A 17,536-nucleotide genomic window follows, 5' to 3' on the forward strand; every position below is an offset into this window, starting at 1 on the left:
CGTCTATGGGGTCGCACAGAGTCGGACACAACTGAAGTGACTTAGCAGTAGCAGGGCTGTTAGGCTACTTCTTCATTTCAGAACTCAGAAGGGGCAATGACCATGGTCGAAGCTTTTCTTAAAAATCCTGTTGCAACACAGACAGCTCAACAGCATGACTGTATTTATTTCTACAAACTTACAAAGCTGTAGAAGCCTAAGCCAAGAGTTCTGTAAACGCCATACAGTACCACTTCTATCCATGAGGTAAGCCGTCTCCCCAGAGTGCTGTCACCTACACAACACCCCAGCACTCTTTTATTATTAAGGCAGTTTGGTTCTAGACACCTTGGTGCTTTTATTGGTGACTTTCTAGCCCAAGGCTTCTTAGCCTCAAGCAATTGACCATTTCTACCCTGCCTTGCTATATGGCGTTCCTGCAACTTTTTCTACAAAGGTAATGCCTCCCACTCAGGGTCAACCAGCCCTGAAACATTCCAGGGAGAGGTGTAGCCAAATACACCAGTGTGGCTTTATAACAACAGCCACTGGAGGGCCTTGGTATTGGGGGCCCACTGCCATCCTCATCCCCAGCAGCTGTCAAACACTCTGTCCCAACGAAATGAAGCAAGAGGCTGAGCAAGTTCCCAAGTCAGGACCACACCTCAATCCTGACTACCCTACCCCTGTCCACTCCCATTCAGCTCCATCTGGTTTTAGGTAAGGCAAAAAAAAAGGAACCACTGAAAAATTCCACAGAGAGGCCTGGTACAGCAAGAGATGCAATCTAGTAGGGGTCACAAGGGAGATTATGCCTGTCCTTGCTATGTTCAAACTGGGGGCTGACTGTAAAGCCCAATCTTGAGTATCCACTGTGGTCAGAGGAATCTGGATGCAACCGAATGGCTCTCACTAGGGTGGAGGGAAGCCCTCTGCAATGGCAAGATTATCTCCTTAGGTTGGGGTTGGGGGGATAGCTGGGGAGCTTTCACAGGTCCCTCCTCATCCTGTCAGCCTGTGTCAGGGCCCACACAGCTGTGCAGTATACATCTCACCCACTGCTGCTCCTCAAGTGTAAAATGTTAAACAAATGAGGGAATTCCCTGGTAGTCCAGTGGTTAGGATTCTGAACTTCCACTTCAGGGGCCCGAGTTCCACCCCTCCCTGGTTGGGGCACTAAGATCTCACAAACCAAAAAAAAAAATCCAAATGGAAAGGCACCTAACTGCTCCTGCAGCTCCCTCTGCTGGTAACCAAAAACTGCAGGCTTCTGTGGCCATCTCCAGAACCTTCATTCAACCTTAGGTCAAAGACTGGATGAAGATACTAGCGAAGACCAAAGTGAAGAATGGCAACCAAGGAAAGAAATTTTGTCTACCCGGTGGAGCAGAGTTAGTTTTCTCTAACTAGGGGTGGGCTGACCAAGTTACTAAGCTCACGCAGACACGTGGACCAATTAATTGGGAATGCTCAGTTTCCAAGGATTCTGGAAGCCATCAAGCAATTTGTCGTACTCTCTGCCACATTCATACGGGAACAACCTGCAAACATGTAACCCATCTTGGAGCTTGGAAGAGAAGTGAATATGGAATTTCCTGAACTGAACTGGCCCCAAATAGTTAAATTCTTTTTCACAGACTCCCAGCTGCAAGCCATAAAGTGCTATTTTCTGCCTCCATGCAACACCAGCCAGCACAGCCTGGGCACAAAAGCTTCCATTTTCCCTCCACAGGGTATCATGACAAATACCAATCAAGATGTCTGCAAGTTTCTCTTTGCCAATTTTGTCACTCAGCATAAGAAACAGAATTCCTATGTTCCCGCCCTTATTAAAGCAGTTCCTCCAAACGCTACTCCAACAGCAGAGGAGAACTGCAGAACTCCATCTGTCACCCTACGACGCAGATGGGGGCCTCTGGCCTGAGAAGCACCAGGTTTGGGGTAACTGCAGTCACTGCCTTTCCCAGAGGGTCAGTGTCTCCAGTGATCCTGGGGTTGACAGCAGTGGGTTCCCACCGCACTCTGTGACCGATGCAGGGTCAACAGGACTCTGCAGGCAGGTGAGCAGGGCCTGTCCTAGAGGGTTATGTCTACTGGAGGGTACAGGATGAAGAGGCCCCAAGACAGCACCAGCAGCACGAGCACGTAGAGGTCATAGGCTTGGGGGGAATTAGGTCCAAGTCCTCATCATCTGGAATTTCATCCAAGTGATACCCGTCCTGGAGCAGCTGCCGGCTCACATCCTGGTTCACCTGCTAAGAGCAGGAGAGGAGAGAACTATAAGCCAGGCCACAAGGCAGATATAACTGCTGCCCCAAAAGCAGACCCACGTTGCCTCACTAGAGCTTACTGTCCATTTTCCTCCTGTCGGTGCTCCACCCTCAGGCCAGGCCTGCACATCCCTGGACTACAGGAAGAAGTGCTACCTTTTCCTACCTATGTCTCACCCAGCAGAGGGTGGAGGACATCCAGGGACCTGAGCCAGGACTGTCCAGGCTGCACTGTCACGTGCCCCCAGGAAAGCTGCCCTCACTAAAGAATCCCACGGCAGGTGATATGAGATTCAAGATTATGTCTGAAAATCAAGCCCTGACCATTACCACTGTGAACCCAGATTGGTTCCTATGAAGGCTGAAGAGTATGGAACAATGGTACCAGAACAATGGGGAAGAAGGGTGGAGGAAAATGGGTTAGAGTAGAATAGGGTGGGGAACAGCTTCTTCTGCACTGCCAATGTTACTCTTTGATGCCAACAGAGCTCATTCCTTGCAAAGTAGAACCTGTCAGCCTTGCTTCACCAGTTCCACTGAGCAGAAGGCAAATGATACTGGGGAGTGTAGGACTTCTCTGGCTCTTGGCTTATTTTTCTTTTCTTTGTTCTAACAATCTTAGGCACCTAGCTATTCAAGGAGGATACAATTTGCAAACTGTATTCTCTGGCAGAAACTCGGGGTGGCCAAGGGTTTCCAGAAACGTGAGGAAGAAATACCAGTGGTATACTGTCAGGTCCCCAGCAATTCCCCTCTGTCAAAAGCAGTAAGCCACAGATGCCAGAACCTTCAGTCCCTGATTTAGTCTGAGACAGTCACTTTGGAAACATGTCCAAAAGGCCAGCCCAGGAGTATCTATCTCAGTCACAGTTCCCACAGATGGAATAAAGGAGGAACAGAATTTGGGCTGGAAGTAAGCAAGCTCGGAGGATGGAAAGGGGAGGGACAGGAATGCTGATCTCAGGTAAAAGATGATCAAAAGAAGGCAGAGTAGAATTACTCTGTCACTGGAGACAGGACTAAGACCCCTAAGTTCAAGCTGCAGGAGACTTTTCCAGATAACAAGGAAGACTTCTCTGTGAGCTACCTGAATTGTGTGTGTTGCAGGGGAACCCAGACAGCAGGGTTTCTTAGAGGTATTGAGTACCCAATTACAAGAAGCATTCAAATAAGCATTTTAGCTGGGATTTATCGAGAGTATTCCTTTTCTAAGTGGTGGCCTGGATTAAAAGACTTGTGAGGTCATTTCCAGCCCTAAGAGTCTCTGGGGATTTCCCTGGTGGTCAGTCCAGTAGTTAAGATTCTACACTTCCAATGCAGGGGGTATAAGTTTGATCCCTGGTTGGGGAATGAAAATCCTATAGGCCAAAAAAAAAAGGTCTGTAGTCTCCTGGGGGCTTCCTCGGTGACACTAATGGTAAAGAACCCGCCTGCCAATACAGGAGACATAAAAGACTCTGGTTCAATCCCTGGGTTGGGAAGATCCCCTGGAGGAGGGCATGGCAACCCACTGCAGTATTCTTGCCTGGAGAATCCCATGGACAGAGGAGCCCGGTGGGCTATAATCCATAGGGTCGCAAAGAGTCAGACACGATTGAAGAGACTTAGCATGCAGCACACACATAGTCTCCTGGAGTTTCAACAGTCCTCTTCACACACCTAAACTTCTGCTAGAGGAATAGGGTAGAGTAGAAGACTGGAGAACACAAGGGAAGTCTGGTACAGTGCCATGCATATAGCAGGAACCAGACAAGTGTTTGGAAGCGGCTATGACACTGCCTGCAGCCTGGCCCCACCACAGAAAGGTGCTCTGGACTTGCCTCTGCAGAGGAATACCCGGAGGAGTATGTGGATTCCAGCTCTCCATCACTAGGACAAGAGGAAGACAGTCAGTTCAGGGAGATGCCTGCGGAGCACAGCTACAAGTGGCAAGGTGCACAACATGCAAGGGGGTCTGGAGGACTTGTGAAGCAAAGACCACACACCACAGAACTCAAACCCATAATCTGCCATGAGTATCAGCGGCTCCTTCTTGGCTCCAGCAGGGACAGAGTCACTGTCACTAATAATGCAGACATAATAGGGCAGGATGACTCCCCCAGACAAAGTTGGTGCTTCATATCCAAGAGCAGCAAGGTCACCTATGAGTCCTCTAAGCAAGCCATCCCGGAAGAGACAGTGCTCTGAAGCAGCAGCCCTGGAACATGCACAAAAGGTCTTGGAAGAGACAGGGGAAAAGCGAAGCAAGTTGTCTGCAATTTTATCCAAGGCACTCCCCAAGGGGTATTTCCAAGGACAGCACTTACCTGTCAGAGTCGAGGGACACCAGGTTTTCATCTGGACTTTGACTAAGAGCAGTGTAGCCCTTGTTAAACTTCACTGACCTGAGGGGAGATGGGGGAGAGACCAAGCATAGATGCAACGCCAGCATTTCACAGGGAAAGCCGGCGTCCTCGCCCTTATGGGGAAAACAAAAATACTGACTGCACTACTCCCGTCTTCTCTTCTACCTGGACAGCCACCACTGCCTGCCATGTAGCCGGCTGCTGCTCCTAAGGATGTGCACTTCCCCACACACCGCTCCCCCTGCTGCTTCTGAGGATAAGCACACCTCCTCTTCTAAGAATCAGGAAAAGCCCCATCTCCCCACCTTATTTAACCTGAGAACAGAAAACTCAAAGTCCTTAGGCAAATTCCTTCACCTGCTTTAGCTCAAGCCCTGGTGAAGGTCCGATCCAGCCCTCAGCGCTTACCGTTCTGTTAAGGAAAAATCACAGTCCTAGCTGCACCCACATTGCTCTCCATCCTCACTCCTGGGGACCCCAGTCACTATGCTCCTCCCTAATTTAGACAGTGATTCACCCTACGAACTGACAAAACTCATAGCAAGGCTCTTTCCTTGACACCATCACATCCTGGAAAGGAAAGAAAAGGTCGTTCCTCTTTCCATTTTTAAACAGTGAACCCGACAGGCCGGCGTCGGGGGAATGACTAGCTCGGCTTTAAACGTGGGTACTCGGTCTCCCAGCCTGAGCACTAGGGCCTACTCTGAAAACGCCGGCACAGAGGAGGTGGCGCCTGCTGAGACCTTTTCCCTGAAGAGTCGGGGCGGTTCGGCGCGGCCCCCAGCATGCCTTTTCTCCGAAGAACCGCCTTGGCCAGGTCCCGGTGCTTCTCTGGAAGTCAAAGAGCCCAGATTAGCGGGGGCATGCCTACTCCGCCGTGTTTCCCAAACGCCAGAAGCCCGCTCTCCGAACAGCTTTTCGGGTGCGGGAGCGGGCTGCAGTTGCCCCTCCGGGGTCGCCCCAGCGGCGCTCCGGAGCCAGCCCGGGAACGCGGCAGCCCGCCCAAGCAGAGACCCCTCATCGGGCCACACTCACGCAGCTTGGCCTGAATGGAAGGCGCGCGCGCCACCATGTACGGGCCCCGCTTCTCCACAGCCGCCGGGATCCGCTGCCCCAACCGGGGGGCTCCAGTGCCGCTTCGCCCGGAGGGCAGCCCCGCAGCTCCCGTCCCGCTGGGCCGGGGTCCGGGGATAGAGGGCGCAGCATGCCGGTCGGGATCCGCGGTCGCCATCGCCCGGCCCCGCCCCGCCGAGTCGCGAAGCCCCGCCTTCTGGCTAACCCGCCGCCGGACGGGCGGGAGGCGGGCCCTCCCGGAGCAAGGCGGCGGCGCGCAGGCGCGGGCCGCGCCCGCCCGAGCCTTCTGGCCCCGCCTGCTGTGGGAGGGGCTCCACTGTTCCGCCCTTCCGGGGGCCGGGTTGTTTCAGTTCCTCCGTTCTGGGACTTGATCGCCTCTCGCAGTCGGCCTGAACCTGGTGATGTCAAGCCGAGTTCTGTCTCTGGTCGAAAGTAAATATCAGTATCTTCGGGGAGCTGCGGGTGTGCGCCCGCATACTCAAAGCCCCGATGCCTGCGCTCTCTCTGCAGCGTCTCCGCCCTGGTCCTGTCGTCACAGCCGGAGCATCCCAAGGGCGGGCCGGAGAGAGGCTGGATTGAGTCGGAAAGCGAGCGGTAGGAGAAAGGGAGTTTATAACGCCTTTCTCCAGAAGATGAAACAGGTCGGAGAGAAAGGTTCAAGGACCTTGTGGAGGTCACACAACTAGAGGCAGTTCCTTGGCTGAAAGATATAACACCAAACCCTCGTTATTGCCAGCACTGCGCAATGCCCGAGACCTTGGATGAGGCCTGACCCTCTCTAAGCCTCAGTTTCCACGTTTCAAAATGCAGCCAACATCAGTACCTGTCTTATAGCGATAAACAAGGACAAAATAGGATTTGGGAAGAAAAGTGAAAGCGTGCTGAGTTTGTGTCGGGGCACAGGACTGTCATGGCTCTTGACTTCTCTGGTCCCCAAGGGATGTGCTTTTGGCTGGCTGGAAAGTAGCTCTAGATTTTTGTAGTAATTGCCAAATCTCATGAGGCTGTCCCAAAGCTAATTTACTAGCTTTCATAGGGTAGGTCAACAGTGTACGAATCCCCAGGGCCACCCAAAGAATGGAGCGGGAGAGTGCCCTAGATGGGCTAGAATTGTGCAAGCTAACTATTTTGGTAGATTCCACCACTGTTTTTAACCTCTAGAAACAACCATTTCATATGGCTTGACTTAATATTTAATCCTCCTGACCTCCCAGTGAAGCACTGTTACTCCCATTAAGCAAATGAGAATTAGATTTGGTCAAGTTCACCAGTAAAGTGGTAAACCTAGAATTTGAACCCAGCTCTCTGTGGACTCTGAAGAGATGGTTTTTCTCATAGTTGTCTGTTAAGTTGATGGAGACCTCACCAAGGGGCCAAAGAAAATGTGATCAAAACCCTCTTGATGTCACAAAATCTCTAGGAACTTGTAGGGAAAGAGTCTGAGTGCCCTCATCCATGACACTCCTGGGTCTCCTATTGTGTCAATCCAGCTAATTGACATGTGGTTGAATATGAGCCCTGAATACAGATAACTTGCTCTGCCATTTACTGGTAAGTTATTTAACTCTTTATGTCTCAGTTTCTTTAATAGGAATGGGGATAATAATAGTACCTATCTAATTGAATTATGAGGTTAAATTGTAAAGTGCTTGGAACAGTATTAGCATATAGTAAGTGCTCAAGAAATGTTAGCTCATGAAGCTTACACCGTGTTTTAAGGATTTAGTGTGTATTTTCTCAGTTGACTTTACATGCTTCAGGACAGACCACCTTAATGATATTCTTATCCCATGTCTTCAGCACAAAGTCATAGTAGTACATATTTGTTGAATGAATGTCCTATTTCCCTTCTTAACTTTTAGTCAATTTAATCATAGAACTTTGGGGCTGGCAGGAATCTTAGAGATTACATAGTCTAAATTCATTTTATTATGAAGAAATTGTGATTACCCAACTGCCTTGATCTGGGTGTGGCAGTTCACTTTTTCCCCTTAAGATACTGTATTCACTAGGAACTTAAGAAAAATGAATGACTTCCCATTGCCCAAAGCGTATAGCAAAGATTAAAACCTAGGTTGTAAGGGGGTGAGTCTCCAGAGCAAGGGCAAGAACTGCTGCAGCACACAGGGCACGAAGCCTGTCTTCCTCACCCCAGCTGCTCAGACTCTAACCCAGAATGTCTATGCTGGCTCGCCTGCTGGGCTGGAGATCTCAGCAAAGCTTTATTCATCTATATGTCAGGTGCTGTGCTGAACCCTGAAGATCTAGTGATGAACAGGACAAAAAAGGTACCTCCTAGTCTCTAATTCTCAGTCTTCTTTCTTTTATTCTTTGTTGTGGGTTGGGGGAGATTCTTGGCTATTAGGAGTTACGACTCCTGCCCTCAGTCATGCCCCCATGGAGCAGTCACATTTACCTTTTTTTTTAATGTTCATAGAAGTTTTATTTGTAAAGCAAAGAGGTGGTCTTAGATGGAGTCCACAGGGGGCTCTGGAGTATGAACAGTACCACTGAGTTAAGCCCAAGTCACATTCTTTATTTTTGACTCCAAATCATGGGAATCCTACCCATCCCCTAAGTTTTCTGGTCCTGGGACAGGTGAATCTTTATGATCAGTTGAGAATTCTAGTTCTGATGTCCAGTAAATTTTAATTCCCTCATCTAGACAAGAATCTTGGATTAGGTATAGAAAAGAATGGGAGACAGTGGTGAATTTATTTTTTATTGAGGTATAATTGACCTCTAATATTATGTTGATTTCAGGTGTACAACGTAATGACTTGTTATTTGTATACATTGTGATAACCACAATTAGTCTAGCTATATTTTGTTTCTTTTCTCTTATGATTAAGACTTCTAAGGTCTATTATTTCAGCATCTTAGCAGCTTTCAAATATGCAATACAGTATTAACTATAGTCACCATGCAGTACATTACCTCATCATGACATTTTATAACTGTAATTCTGTGCCTTTTGATCTCTTTCACCCATTTTGCCCACCCCTCAACTACCCATCCTGGCAACCACTGATCTATTCTTTGTACTATCTGTGAGCTTGATTTTTTCTGTTTCTTAGATTCCAAATATAAATGAAAGAAGAAATGGCAACACACTCCAGTATACTTGCCTGGAGAATTCCGTGGACAGAGGAGCCTGGCAGGCTGCAGTCCATGGGGTCACAAAGAGTCAGACATGACTGAGTAACTATCACTCACTCACTGATATAGTGTTTTTCTGTCTCTTATTTCACTTGGTATAATTCCCTTAAGATCCATGTTGTTGCAAATGGCAGGATTTCCATTTTTGTGACTGAGTAATATGGCATATGGTCCCATCACTTCATGGGAAATAGATGGGGAAACAGTGTCAGACTTTATATTTTTGGGCTCCAAAATCACTGTGGATGCTGATTGCAGCCATGAAATTAAAAGATGCTTACTCCTTGGAAGGAAAGTTATGACCAACCTAGATAGTATATTAAAAAGCAGAGACATTACTTTGCCAACAAAGGTCCGTCTAGTCAAGGCTATGGTTTTTCCAGTGGTCATATATGGATGTGAGAGTTGGACTGTGAAGAAGGCTGATCGCCGAAGAATTGATGCTTTTGAAGTGTGGTGCTGGAGAAGACTCTTCTCTTGAGAGTCCCTTGGATTGCAAGGAGATCCAACCAGTCCATTCTAAAGATCAGTCCTGGGTGTTCATTGGAAGGACTGATGCTGAAGCTGAAACTCCAATACTTTGGCCACCTCAGGCGATGAGGTGACTCACTGGAAAAGACTCTGATGCTGGGAGGGATTGGGGGTGGGAGGAGAAGGGGACGACAGAGAATGAGATGGCTGGATGGCATCACCGACTCGATGGACATGAGTTTGAGTGAACTCAGGGAGTTGGTTATGGACAGGGAGGCCTGGCGTGCTGTGATTCATGGGGTCACAAAGAGTCGGACACGACTGAGCGACTGAACTGAACTGAATATTCCATTATTATACAAGTGTGTGTATATACCACACTTTCTTTATCCATTCATCCACCAATGGACACTTAGGTTGTTTCCATGTCTTGGCTTTTGTAAATAGTGCTATTACTAACATTGGGGTGCATTTATCTTTTCAAATTAGTGTTTTTGTTGTCTTCAGTTAAATCCCAGAACTGGAATTATTGAATAATATGGTAGTTCTGTTTTTAATCTTTTAAGGAACCTCCATACTATTTTCCATAACAACTGTACCAGTTTACATTCCCACAGAGTCCACAAGGGCTCCCTTGTCTCTACATCCTTGCCAATATTATCTGGTAATTTTGACAGTAACCATTCTGACAGGTAAGGTGATTATCTTATTTTCTTGGGTTCCAAAATCACTGCAGATGGTGACTGCAGCCATGAAATTAAAAGATACTTGCTCCTTGGAAGAAAAGCTGTGACCAACCTAGACAGCACATTAAAAAGCAGAGACATTACTTTGCCAACAAAAGTCTGTCTGCTCAAAGCTGTTTTTCCCAGTAGTCATGTATGGATGTGAGAGTTGGACCATAAAGAAGGCTGAGTGCCGAAGACCTGATGCTTTTGAACTGTGGTGTTGGAGAAGTCCCTTGGACTTCAAGGAGATCAAACCAGTCAATCCTAAAGGAAATCAATCCTGAATATAGTTTGGAGGGACTGATTCGGGATCTGAAGCTCCACTATTTTGGCCACCTGATGCTAAGAACTGACTCACTGGAAAAGACCCTGATGCTGGGAAAGATTGAAGGCAGGAGGAGAAGGGGATGATAGAGGATGAGATGGTTGGATGGCATCACTGACTTGATGGACATGAGTTTGAACAAACTCGGGGAGATAGTGAAGGATAGGGAAGCATGGTGTGCTGTAGTCCATGGGGTTACAAAGAGTCAGACATGACGGAGCAACTGAACTGATAGAAAATTTTGTATATTCGTTTTGTATCCTGCTACTTTACAGAATTTATTAGTTCTATTATTTTCTTTGATGGAGTCTTTCAGGTTTTCTGTATGTCATTTGCAAATAGTGACAGTTTCACTTATTCCTTCTGGGTTCCTTTTATTTTTCTTGCCTAATTGCTCTGACTAGGACTTCCAATACTATGTCGAATAAAAATGATGAGAGTAGGCATCCTTGCCTTGTTCCTGATATTAGAAGAAAGCTTTTAGCTTTCATTATTGGGTATCGTATTAACTGTGAACTTATCATACATGGCCTTTATTATGTTGAGGTACATTTCCTCTATACCCACTTAGTTATTTTTGTTTTGTAATCATAAGTGGATGTTGAAATTTTCGGGGAGGATGTTGAATTTTGTCCTATGATTTTTCTGCATCTATAGATGATCATGCAGTTTTCGTCCTTTATTATGTTAATGTGATGTACAATAAGTCCCCTACATGTGAACAAATTCTGTTCTGAGAATGCTTTTTTAAGTCCAGTCTGTTCTTAAGTTCAACAAAGTGAGCCTAGGTCCCCAACTAGCACAATTAGCTATATAATACTGTATTGTAATACAGGGGTCCCCAATCTCCAGGATCTAATGCCTGATGATCTGAGGTGGAGCTGATGTAAAACAGAAATAAAGTACACAATAAATGTAATGCACCTGAATCATTCTAAAACCACCCCTCCTCTCCCAGTTCATGAAAAAATTATCTTCCATAAAACTGGTCCCTGGTGCCAAAAAGGTTGTGGACTACTACATAGGTTTATAATACTTTTCACACAAATAATACATAAAAACACACACACAAAACATTTTAAATCTTACAGTACAGTACCTTGAAAAGTATGCCAGACACGTGAAGTAATTTACTGATTGGACATGTGACTGCATGTTCAAATCTTTGAAATTGTGCAACTTTAAGGTTCATATGTAGGGAATTTACTGTATCATGTTGATTAATTTGTGGATATTGAACCATCTTTGTATTCCTGAAATAAATCCCACTAGATAATGTATGATCTTTTCAATATATTGTTGAATTGTTTCCTACTATTTTGTTGAGGATTTTTGCATCTGTATTCATCAGGGGTGACTTTTTTATCCTGCTACTTCTTTCTGAGGCTTTTTTCCTATCTCAGCAGGTTTCAGACTGTAACCTTTGATCTTTTCTACTATTGGTAGAGCACAGGTAGCTGATGGATGGAACCTGTGAATCTGCAGGTCTTTCTGGGTTTTCAGGTCAGCAGTCTCACCTTCATCTCCACATTAATGCGTGTCATCCCCCTCTAGGGAAGATACTTGCCAATCCTCATAGCATCCTCATATGGCACTGCCATACCTACTTCACATATGTATAAGGAGTGAGAGCTGCAGGGACTGACTGACTTGCTGAACAGGCCACAAATTTTATAGCTAAGAATTTAATCCTTATCTGCCTCAAAAGCCTGACCTCTTTTTATATTGGTCAGATGTATGTCTTTAATGTTATGGACTGAATTGTGCCCCCACCCACCCAAATTTGTATGTTGAAGCCCTAAACCCTAGGGTGCCTTTATTTTGGAGCTAAAGCTTAAAAGGGGGGTGATTAAGGTTAAATGAGGTCATATGGGTTGGGCCATAATCCTGATGTCATTATAAGAAAAGAGACACCAGGAAATTCCCTGGCAGTCTAGTGTCTAGGACTCTGTGTTTCCACTGAAGGAGGTATGGGTTTAATCCCTAGTCAGAGAACTCCAGTACTATTGCCTAGAAAATCCCATGGATGGAGGAGCCTGGTAGGCTGCAGTCCATGGGGTCGCTAAGGGTCGGACACGACTGAGCGACTTCACTTTCACTTTTCACTTTCCACTTTCACACATTGGAGAAGGAAATGGCAACCCACTCCAGTGTTCTTGCCTGGAGAATCCCAGGGAAGGGGGAGCCTGGTGGGCTTCCGTCTATGGGGTCACACAGAGTCGGACACGACTGAAGTGACTTAGCAGCAGCAGCAGAGAACTAAGATCTTGCACGCTGCGCAGCATGGTTAAAAAAAGAGAGATCAATGTATCAGTTCAGTTCAGTTCAGTTCAGTCGCTCAGTCGTGTCCGACTCTCCACGACCCCATGAATCACAGCACGCCAGGCCTCCCTGTCCATCACCAACCCCTAGAGTTCACTCAAACTCATGTCCACAGAGTCGGTGATGCCATCCAGCCATCTCATTCTCGGTCGTCCCCTTCTCCTCCCGCCCCCAACCTTTCCCAGCATCAGAGTCTTTTCCAGTGAGTCAACTCGTCACATGAGGTGGCCAAAGTATTGCAGTTTCTGTATTTAAAGGTTTAAGGAGAAAAACTACATTAACATTTCAGTTGACTCATGAAGATTCTTGAATAGAATTCAACATCCACTAGTGATTTACAAAACAAAAACAAGAAATAAAACAAACACACACACACACAAAGAAAAAGGGCTTTTGAGGACCCTGACAGAAGGCAGCTATCTGCAAGCCAGGCAGATGGAACTCATCAGAAACCAACACTGCTGGCACCTTGATCTTGGAATTTCAGCCTCCAGAACTGAGAAAATAAATTTTGTTTTTCAGCCATGCAGCTTATGGGATCCTAACCAGGGACCGAACCTGGGTCACAGCAGTGAAAGTGCTGAATCTCAACCATTAGACCACCAGGGAACTCCCAAACTTCTGTTAAGCCTGTGGTATTATGATTTGGCAGCCCTAGCAGGAAAATCCCATGGATGGAGGAGCCTGGTAGGCTGCAGTCCATGGGGTCGCGAAGAGTTGGACACGACTGAGTGCCTTCACTTTCACTTTTCTGTTTCATGCATTGGAGAAGGAAGTGGCAACCCACTCCAGTGTTCTTGCCTGGAGAATCCCAGGGACGGGGAAGCCTGGTGGGCTGCTGTCTTTGGGGTTGCACAGAGTCGGACACGACTGAAGCGACTTAGCAGCAGCAGCAGCAGCACACGGATACAAATGACATTCTCCTAATTTTCAGAATCTACTTCCAGAGCTTAATACTTGCTCTAACATATTTACACTTTTTTTTTTTTTACTACACTGGGTCTTTGTTGCTGTGTGAAGGTTTTCTCTATTTGCAGAGAGCAGGGGCTACTCTCTAGCTGTGGTGCATGGGCTTATTGTGGTGGCTTCTCTTGTAGTAGAGCACAGGCTCTAGGGCATGTGGTCTTCAGTAGTTGCAGCACAAGGGCTCAGCAGCTGCAGCCTGTGGGCTCCAGAGCACGGCCTCAAAGAGCTGTGGCACACAGGCCCAGCTGCCCCACAGCATGTGGGGTCCTTCTGGACCAGAGATTAAAACTAGCGGACCACCAGGGACACTGCTTTCTTAAAAACATTTATTGATTTATTTATTTGGCTGCACTGGTTCTTAGGTGCAGCACATAGGATCTTTAATATTTGTTGTGGCATGCTGGATCTTTAGTTGCGGTATGAAAACTGTTAGTTGCATATGGGGTGTAGTTCCCTGGCCAGGGATCAAACCTGGACCCCCTGAATTGGGAGCTCAGAAGCTTAGCCACCGGACCACCAGGGAAGTCCCACTAACATGATACTTTTAGAATTAAAATGCTGGGCAGAAGGCTGCTGCTGCTGCTAAGTCACTTCAGTCGTGTCCAACTCTGTGCGACCCCATAGATGGCAGCCCACCAGGCTCCCCTGTCCCTGGGATTCTCCAGGCAAGAACACTGGAGTGGGTTGCCACTTCCTTCTCCAATGCATGAAACAGAAAAGTGAAAGTGAAGGCATTCAGTCGTGTCCGACTCTTCGCGACCCCATGGACTGCAGCCTACCAGGCTCCTCCGTCCATGGGATTTTCCAGGCAAGAGTACTGGAGTGGGGTGCCATCGCCTTCTCCGGGGCAGAAAGCTAGTCATAAATAAAAGCATGACCACCACTGTGGAGAGCCAAGGCTGGCACAGAATCGTCATCACTTTTGTTTTGAACGAACTTTCCAAATGTAGGAAAATGATATGAAATTGGGCTAAATAAACTTGCCTTTTCAAAACACAAAGATGGACTCCACTTGCTGCTAAGGACAAGCACCCTGGCATCTGAACAAACAGGAGAAACTGCACTGGTAGCTAGCAAAATTCAGGAAAGATGGCTAGGCATAAACCATTTTCCCAAGTACTACGATTATAAAATGACTGTACTAAGACCTAATCTTACTAAACTCTCGTTATAAGCCTGCAAAGTTGCTCCCATTTTCAGATCATAAAACAGAAGCATAGGAAGGTGCTTATCCAGTCATATAACTGCTATATAGTAGAATCAGATTTAAGCATAGGTCTGAATACAAACCCACTCTATTGCTACATTGTATTACCTTCCATCAGCTGATGGGTAAATGTAATTAAAAAAAACAGTGCTAGGACATACTAACATAATATCCTTCTTGAGGGGATACAATTGGAATTTCACATCATCTATAGAGCACTCCCTTATCCATGGGGGATTCATTCCAGGACCCCTAGTGGATGCCTGAAACTGCAGATAGTACCAAACCCTGTAAAAACTGTTTTTTCCTATACATACCTATGATAAAATAATAACAATATACTATAAGTTATGTGAACATGGTCTCCCTCTCCCTTAAAATATCTTATTGTACTAATTTAATGCCTTTTCCATTTTAATTAAGCACTAATCTCTCACTGTGGCTTAAACTTTTGCACTTTGAGGTTCAACAGCAAAACTAGCACAGAATTTTTTTCCTTCTTCACAATATCATGGATTGACGAGTTCGTAGTCTAGATCTTAGCTACCTCAGCACAGGACGTTTTTTTTCCTTAAAAGGAAGCACTTTATAGGTTCTCTTTGGCATATGCAAATTGGCAGTATTACTACTCTTGCACTTTGGGGATATTATTATAAGTAAAATTTCTTGAACACAGGCTCCATGATACCATCATGGCCATCAATCTGACAACTAAGACAGCTTCTAAGTGACTAATGGGATGGAGAGGGAAGGTGAGAGATTTTATCACACTACTCAGAGCAGTGTTCAATTTAAAACTTACGTTATTTCTGAAATGTTCCATTTAATATTTTCAGACTGTGGTTGACAATGAATAACAAACTGCAGGAAGCAAACTGCATATAAAGGGTGGGGTGGTACTGTGTTCTTGTCAAAAATGTTTGCTGCTGCTGCTGCTGCTGCTAAGTCACTTCAGTCGTGTCCGACTGTGTGTGACCCCATAGACGGAAGCCCACCAGGCTCCCCCGTCCCTGGGATTCTCCAGGCAAGAACACTGGAGTGGGTTGCCATTTCCTTCTCCAATGTGTGAAAGTGAAAAGTGGAAGTGAACTCGCTCAGTCGTGTCCGACCCTTAGCGACCCCACGGACTGCAGCCTACCAGGCTCCTCCATCCATGGGATTTTCTAGGCAAGAGTACTGGAGTGGCTTGCCAGTGCCTTCTCCGGTCAAAAATGTTTAACTGGATTTAAAAAAGAAAAATATTTAATTGGCTGCATCGGGTCTTAGTAGCAGCACGTGGGATCTTTCGCTGTGGCCCAGAAGTCCATGGGGCTCAACTTAGTTTAGTTGCTCCATGGCCTGCTGGATCTTAACTCCCCAACCAGGTATCAATCCCATGTCCCTTGCACTGATTACAAGGTGGATTCTTAACCACTGGACCACTAGGGAAGTCCTGTTTAACTAGATTTTAATGAAAACCAGGACGATGCAGATGCAGGACATTCTATTCTACCCCAACTGGCCTAGATTCTTCAGAAAAATGAATTGTATGTTTCTTAGATGTTGCTTAAGTGTTCAGGTTTAAAGTGTCATGTCTGCAACTCACCTTCAAATGACTGAGGGAAAAGTGTACCTAAGCTAGGACAAAACAAATGTAGCAAACCACTACCTGCTTTGAAAATTTTCAAAACAGAAAGTAGGGAAAGAAAAAGCTAGAGATCCCATTCTGTTAGGATAGAAGCCCTACCTATCATCAAGTTGTGTCTCTCCTATTCTAGCACCATCTAAAAGAAGACAACCATAAATACTGTTAGTTTATTTCACATCTCTACTTCTTAAGAAAGGGGTAAAGAAGGATCTTTCTTGTAGGGAATCAGCCTTTCATAAAAGGTCATTTGTACTAAACCTTATCAAAACTGATTTTACTTTTTTCCTTCTTTTTGGCTGCACTGCACAGCATGCAGGATCTTAAGTTCCTGGACTGAGGAGACCAGAATTTGAATCTGTGCCCCCTGCAGTGGAAGCACAGAGTCTTAACCACTGGACCACCAGGGAAGTTCCCCAAAACTGATTTTACTAACATTTCCTTACATGGCTTTAGGAGAGGTCATCAAAATTTCAACCTAATATTAATCCAGTTCACCTGATGAAGCAGTCAAATTGGCTGTACTAGAAGTCGCTCAAACCTAGAACCTCTTTATCCAGCAGCTGGCTTCCAGTATTATGGGGCATTTAAGTAAGACAAAACTTCCCTGGTGGCTCAGTGATAAAGAATCTGCCTGCCAATGCAGAACACTCAGGTTTGATCCCTGGGTCAGGAAGATACCCTGGAGAAGGAAATGGCAACCCACTCCAGTATTCTGGCCTAGGAAATCCCATGGACAGAGGAGCCTGGTACACTGCAGTCCATGGTGTCACAAGACAGTCAGACACAACTGAGTGACTAAACAACAACAAAGTAAGACAGGATTGTGAATTTTATTCTCTCAAGAAGTAAACCCATTTACTCAGTTCTTTAAGCAGAAAGCCTCCAAATCTACCATAGCAAATTCTTTGATGTCCAAGGCTAATACTGTACTGCTAGGGAAGAACAGGTAGGGAAGATGAGAAGCACTAAGAGGCGGACTTCTACAGAGCACATCCTAAAGATTATCTCAATGACTACTTTAAAAACTTCATTTCACCCATCTTTGGGAAGGTATACAATTTGA

General features: G+C 46.0%; 1 protein-coding gene and 1 long non-coding RNA gene across 6 annotated transcripts; one reads left to right on the forward strand and one right to left on the reverse strand.

Moving 5' to 3' along the window:
- Positions 1–142: 142 nt before the first annotated feature.
- Positions 143–5,873, reverse strand: FAM219B (family with sequence similarity 219 member B). 5 transcript variants are annotated; one of them, XM_088829535.1, is made up of 6 exons: positions 5,630–5,873; positions 5,338–5,425; positions 4,556–4,633; positions 4,235–4,446; positions 4,066–4,118; positions 143–2,231 (listed from the first exon to the last, which is right to left on the reverse strand). In XM_088829535.1, exons 1-6 carry the CDS (start codon positions 5,823–5,825, stop codon positions 2,070–2,072), a joined length of 789 nt encoding a protein of 262 aa, XP_088685661.1. In that variant the 5' UTR covers positions 5,826–5,873; the 3' UTR covers positions 143–2,069. The 5 variants fall into 5 exon arrangements, with proteins under 5 accessions (XP_088685661.1, XP_055274120.1, XP_055274118.1 ...); XM_088829533.1 differs by having other exon boundaries at positions 2,096–2,231; positions 4,070–4,118; XM_088829532.1 differs by having other exon boundaries at positions 2,097–2,234; positions 4,070–4,118.
- Positions 5,874–6,042: 169 nt separating this feature from the next.
- On the forward strand, positions 6,043–9,066 carry LOC129550452 (uncharacterized). Its single transcript, XR_008684834.2, has 3 exons — positions 6,043–7,219; positions 7,910–7,956; positions 8,746–9,066. It is a non-coding gene; the product is annotated as an uncharacterized LOC129550452 (long non-coding RNA).
- Positions 9,067–17,536: the final 8,470 nt, after the last annotated feature.

The sequence above is a fragment of the Moschus berezovskii genome, chromosome 21 (genome assembly GCF_049115385.1).
Source record: "Moschus berezovskii isolate FMDL1 chromosome 21, NW_MosBer_1.0, whole genome shotgun sequence".
Classification (NCBI taxonomy): Eukaryota; Metazoa; Chordata; class Mammalia; order Artiodactyla; family Moschidae; genus Moschus; species Moschus berezovskii.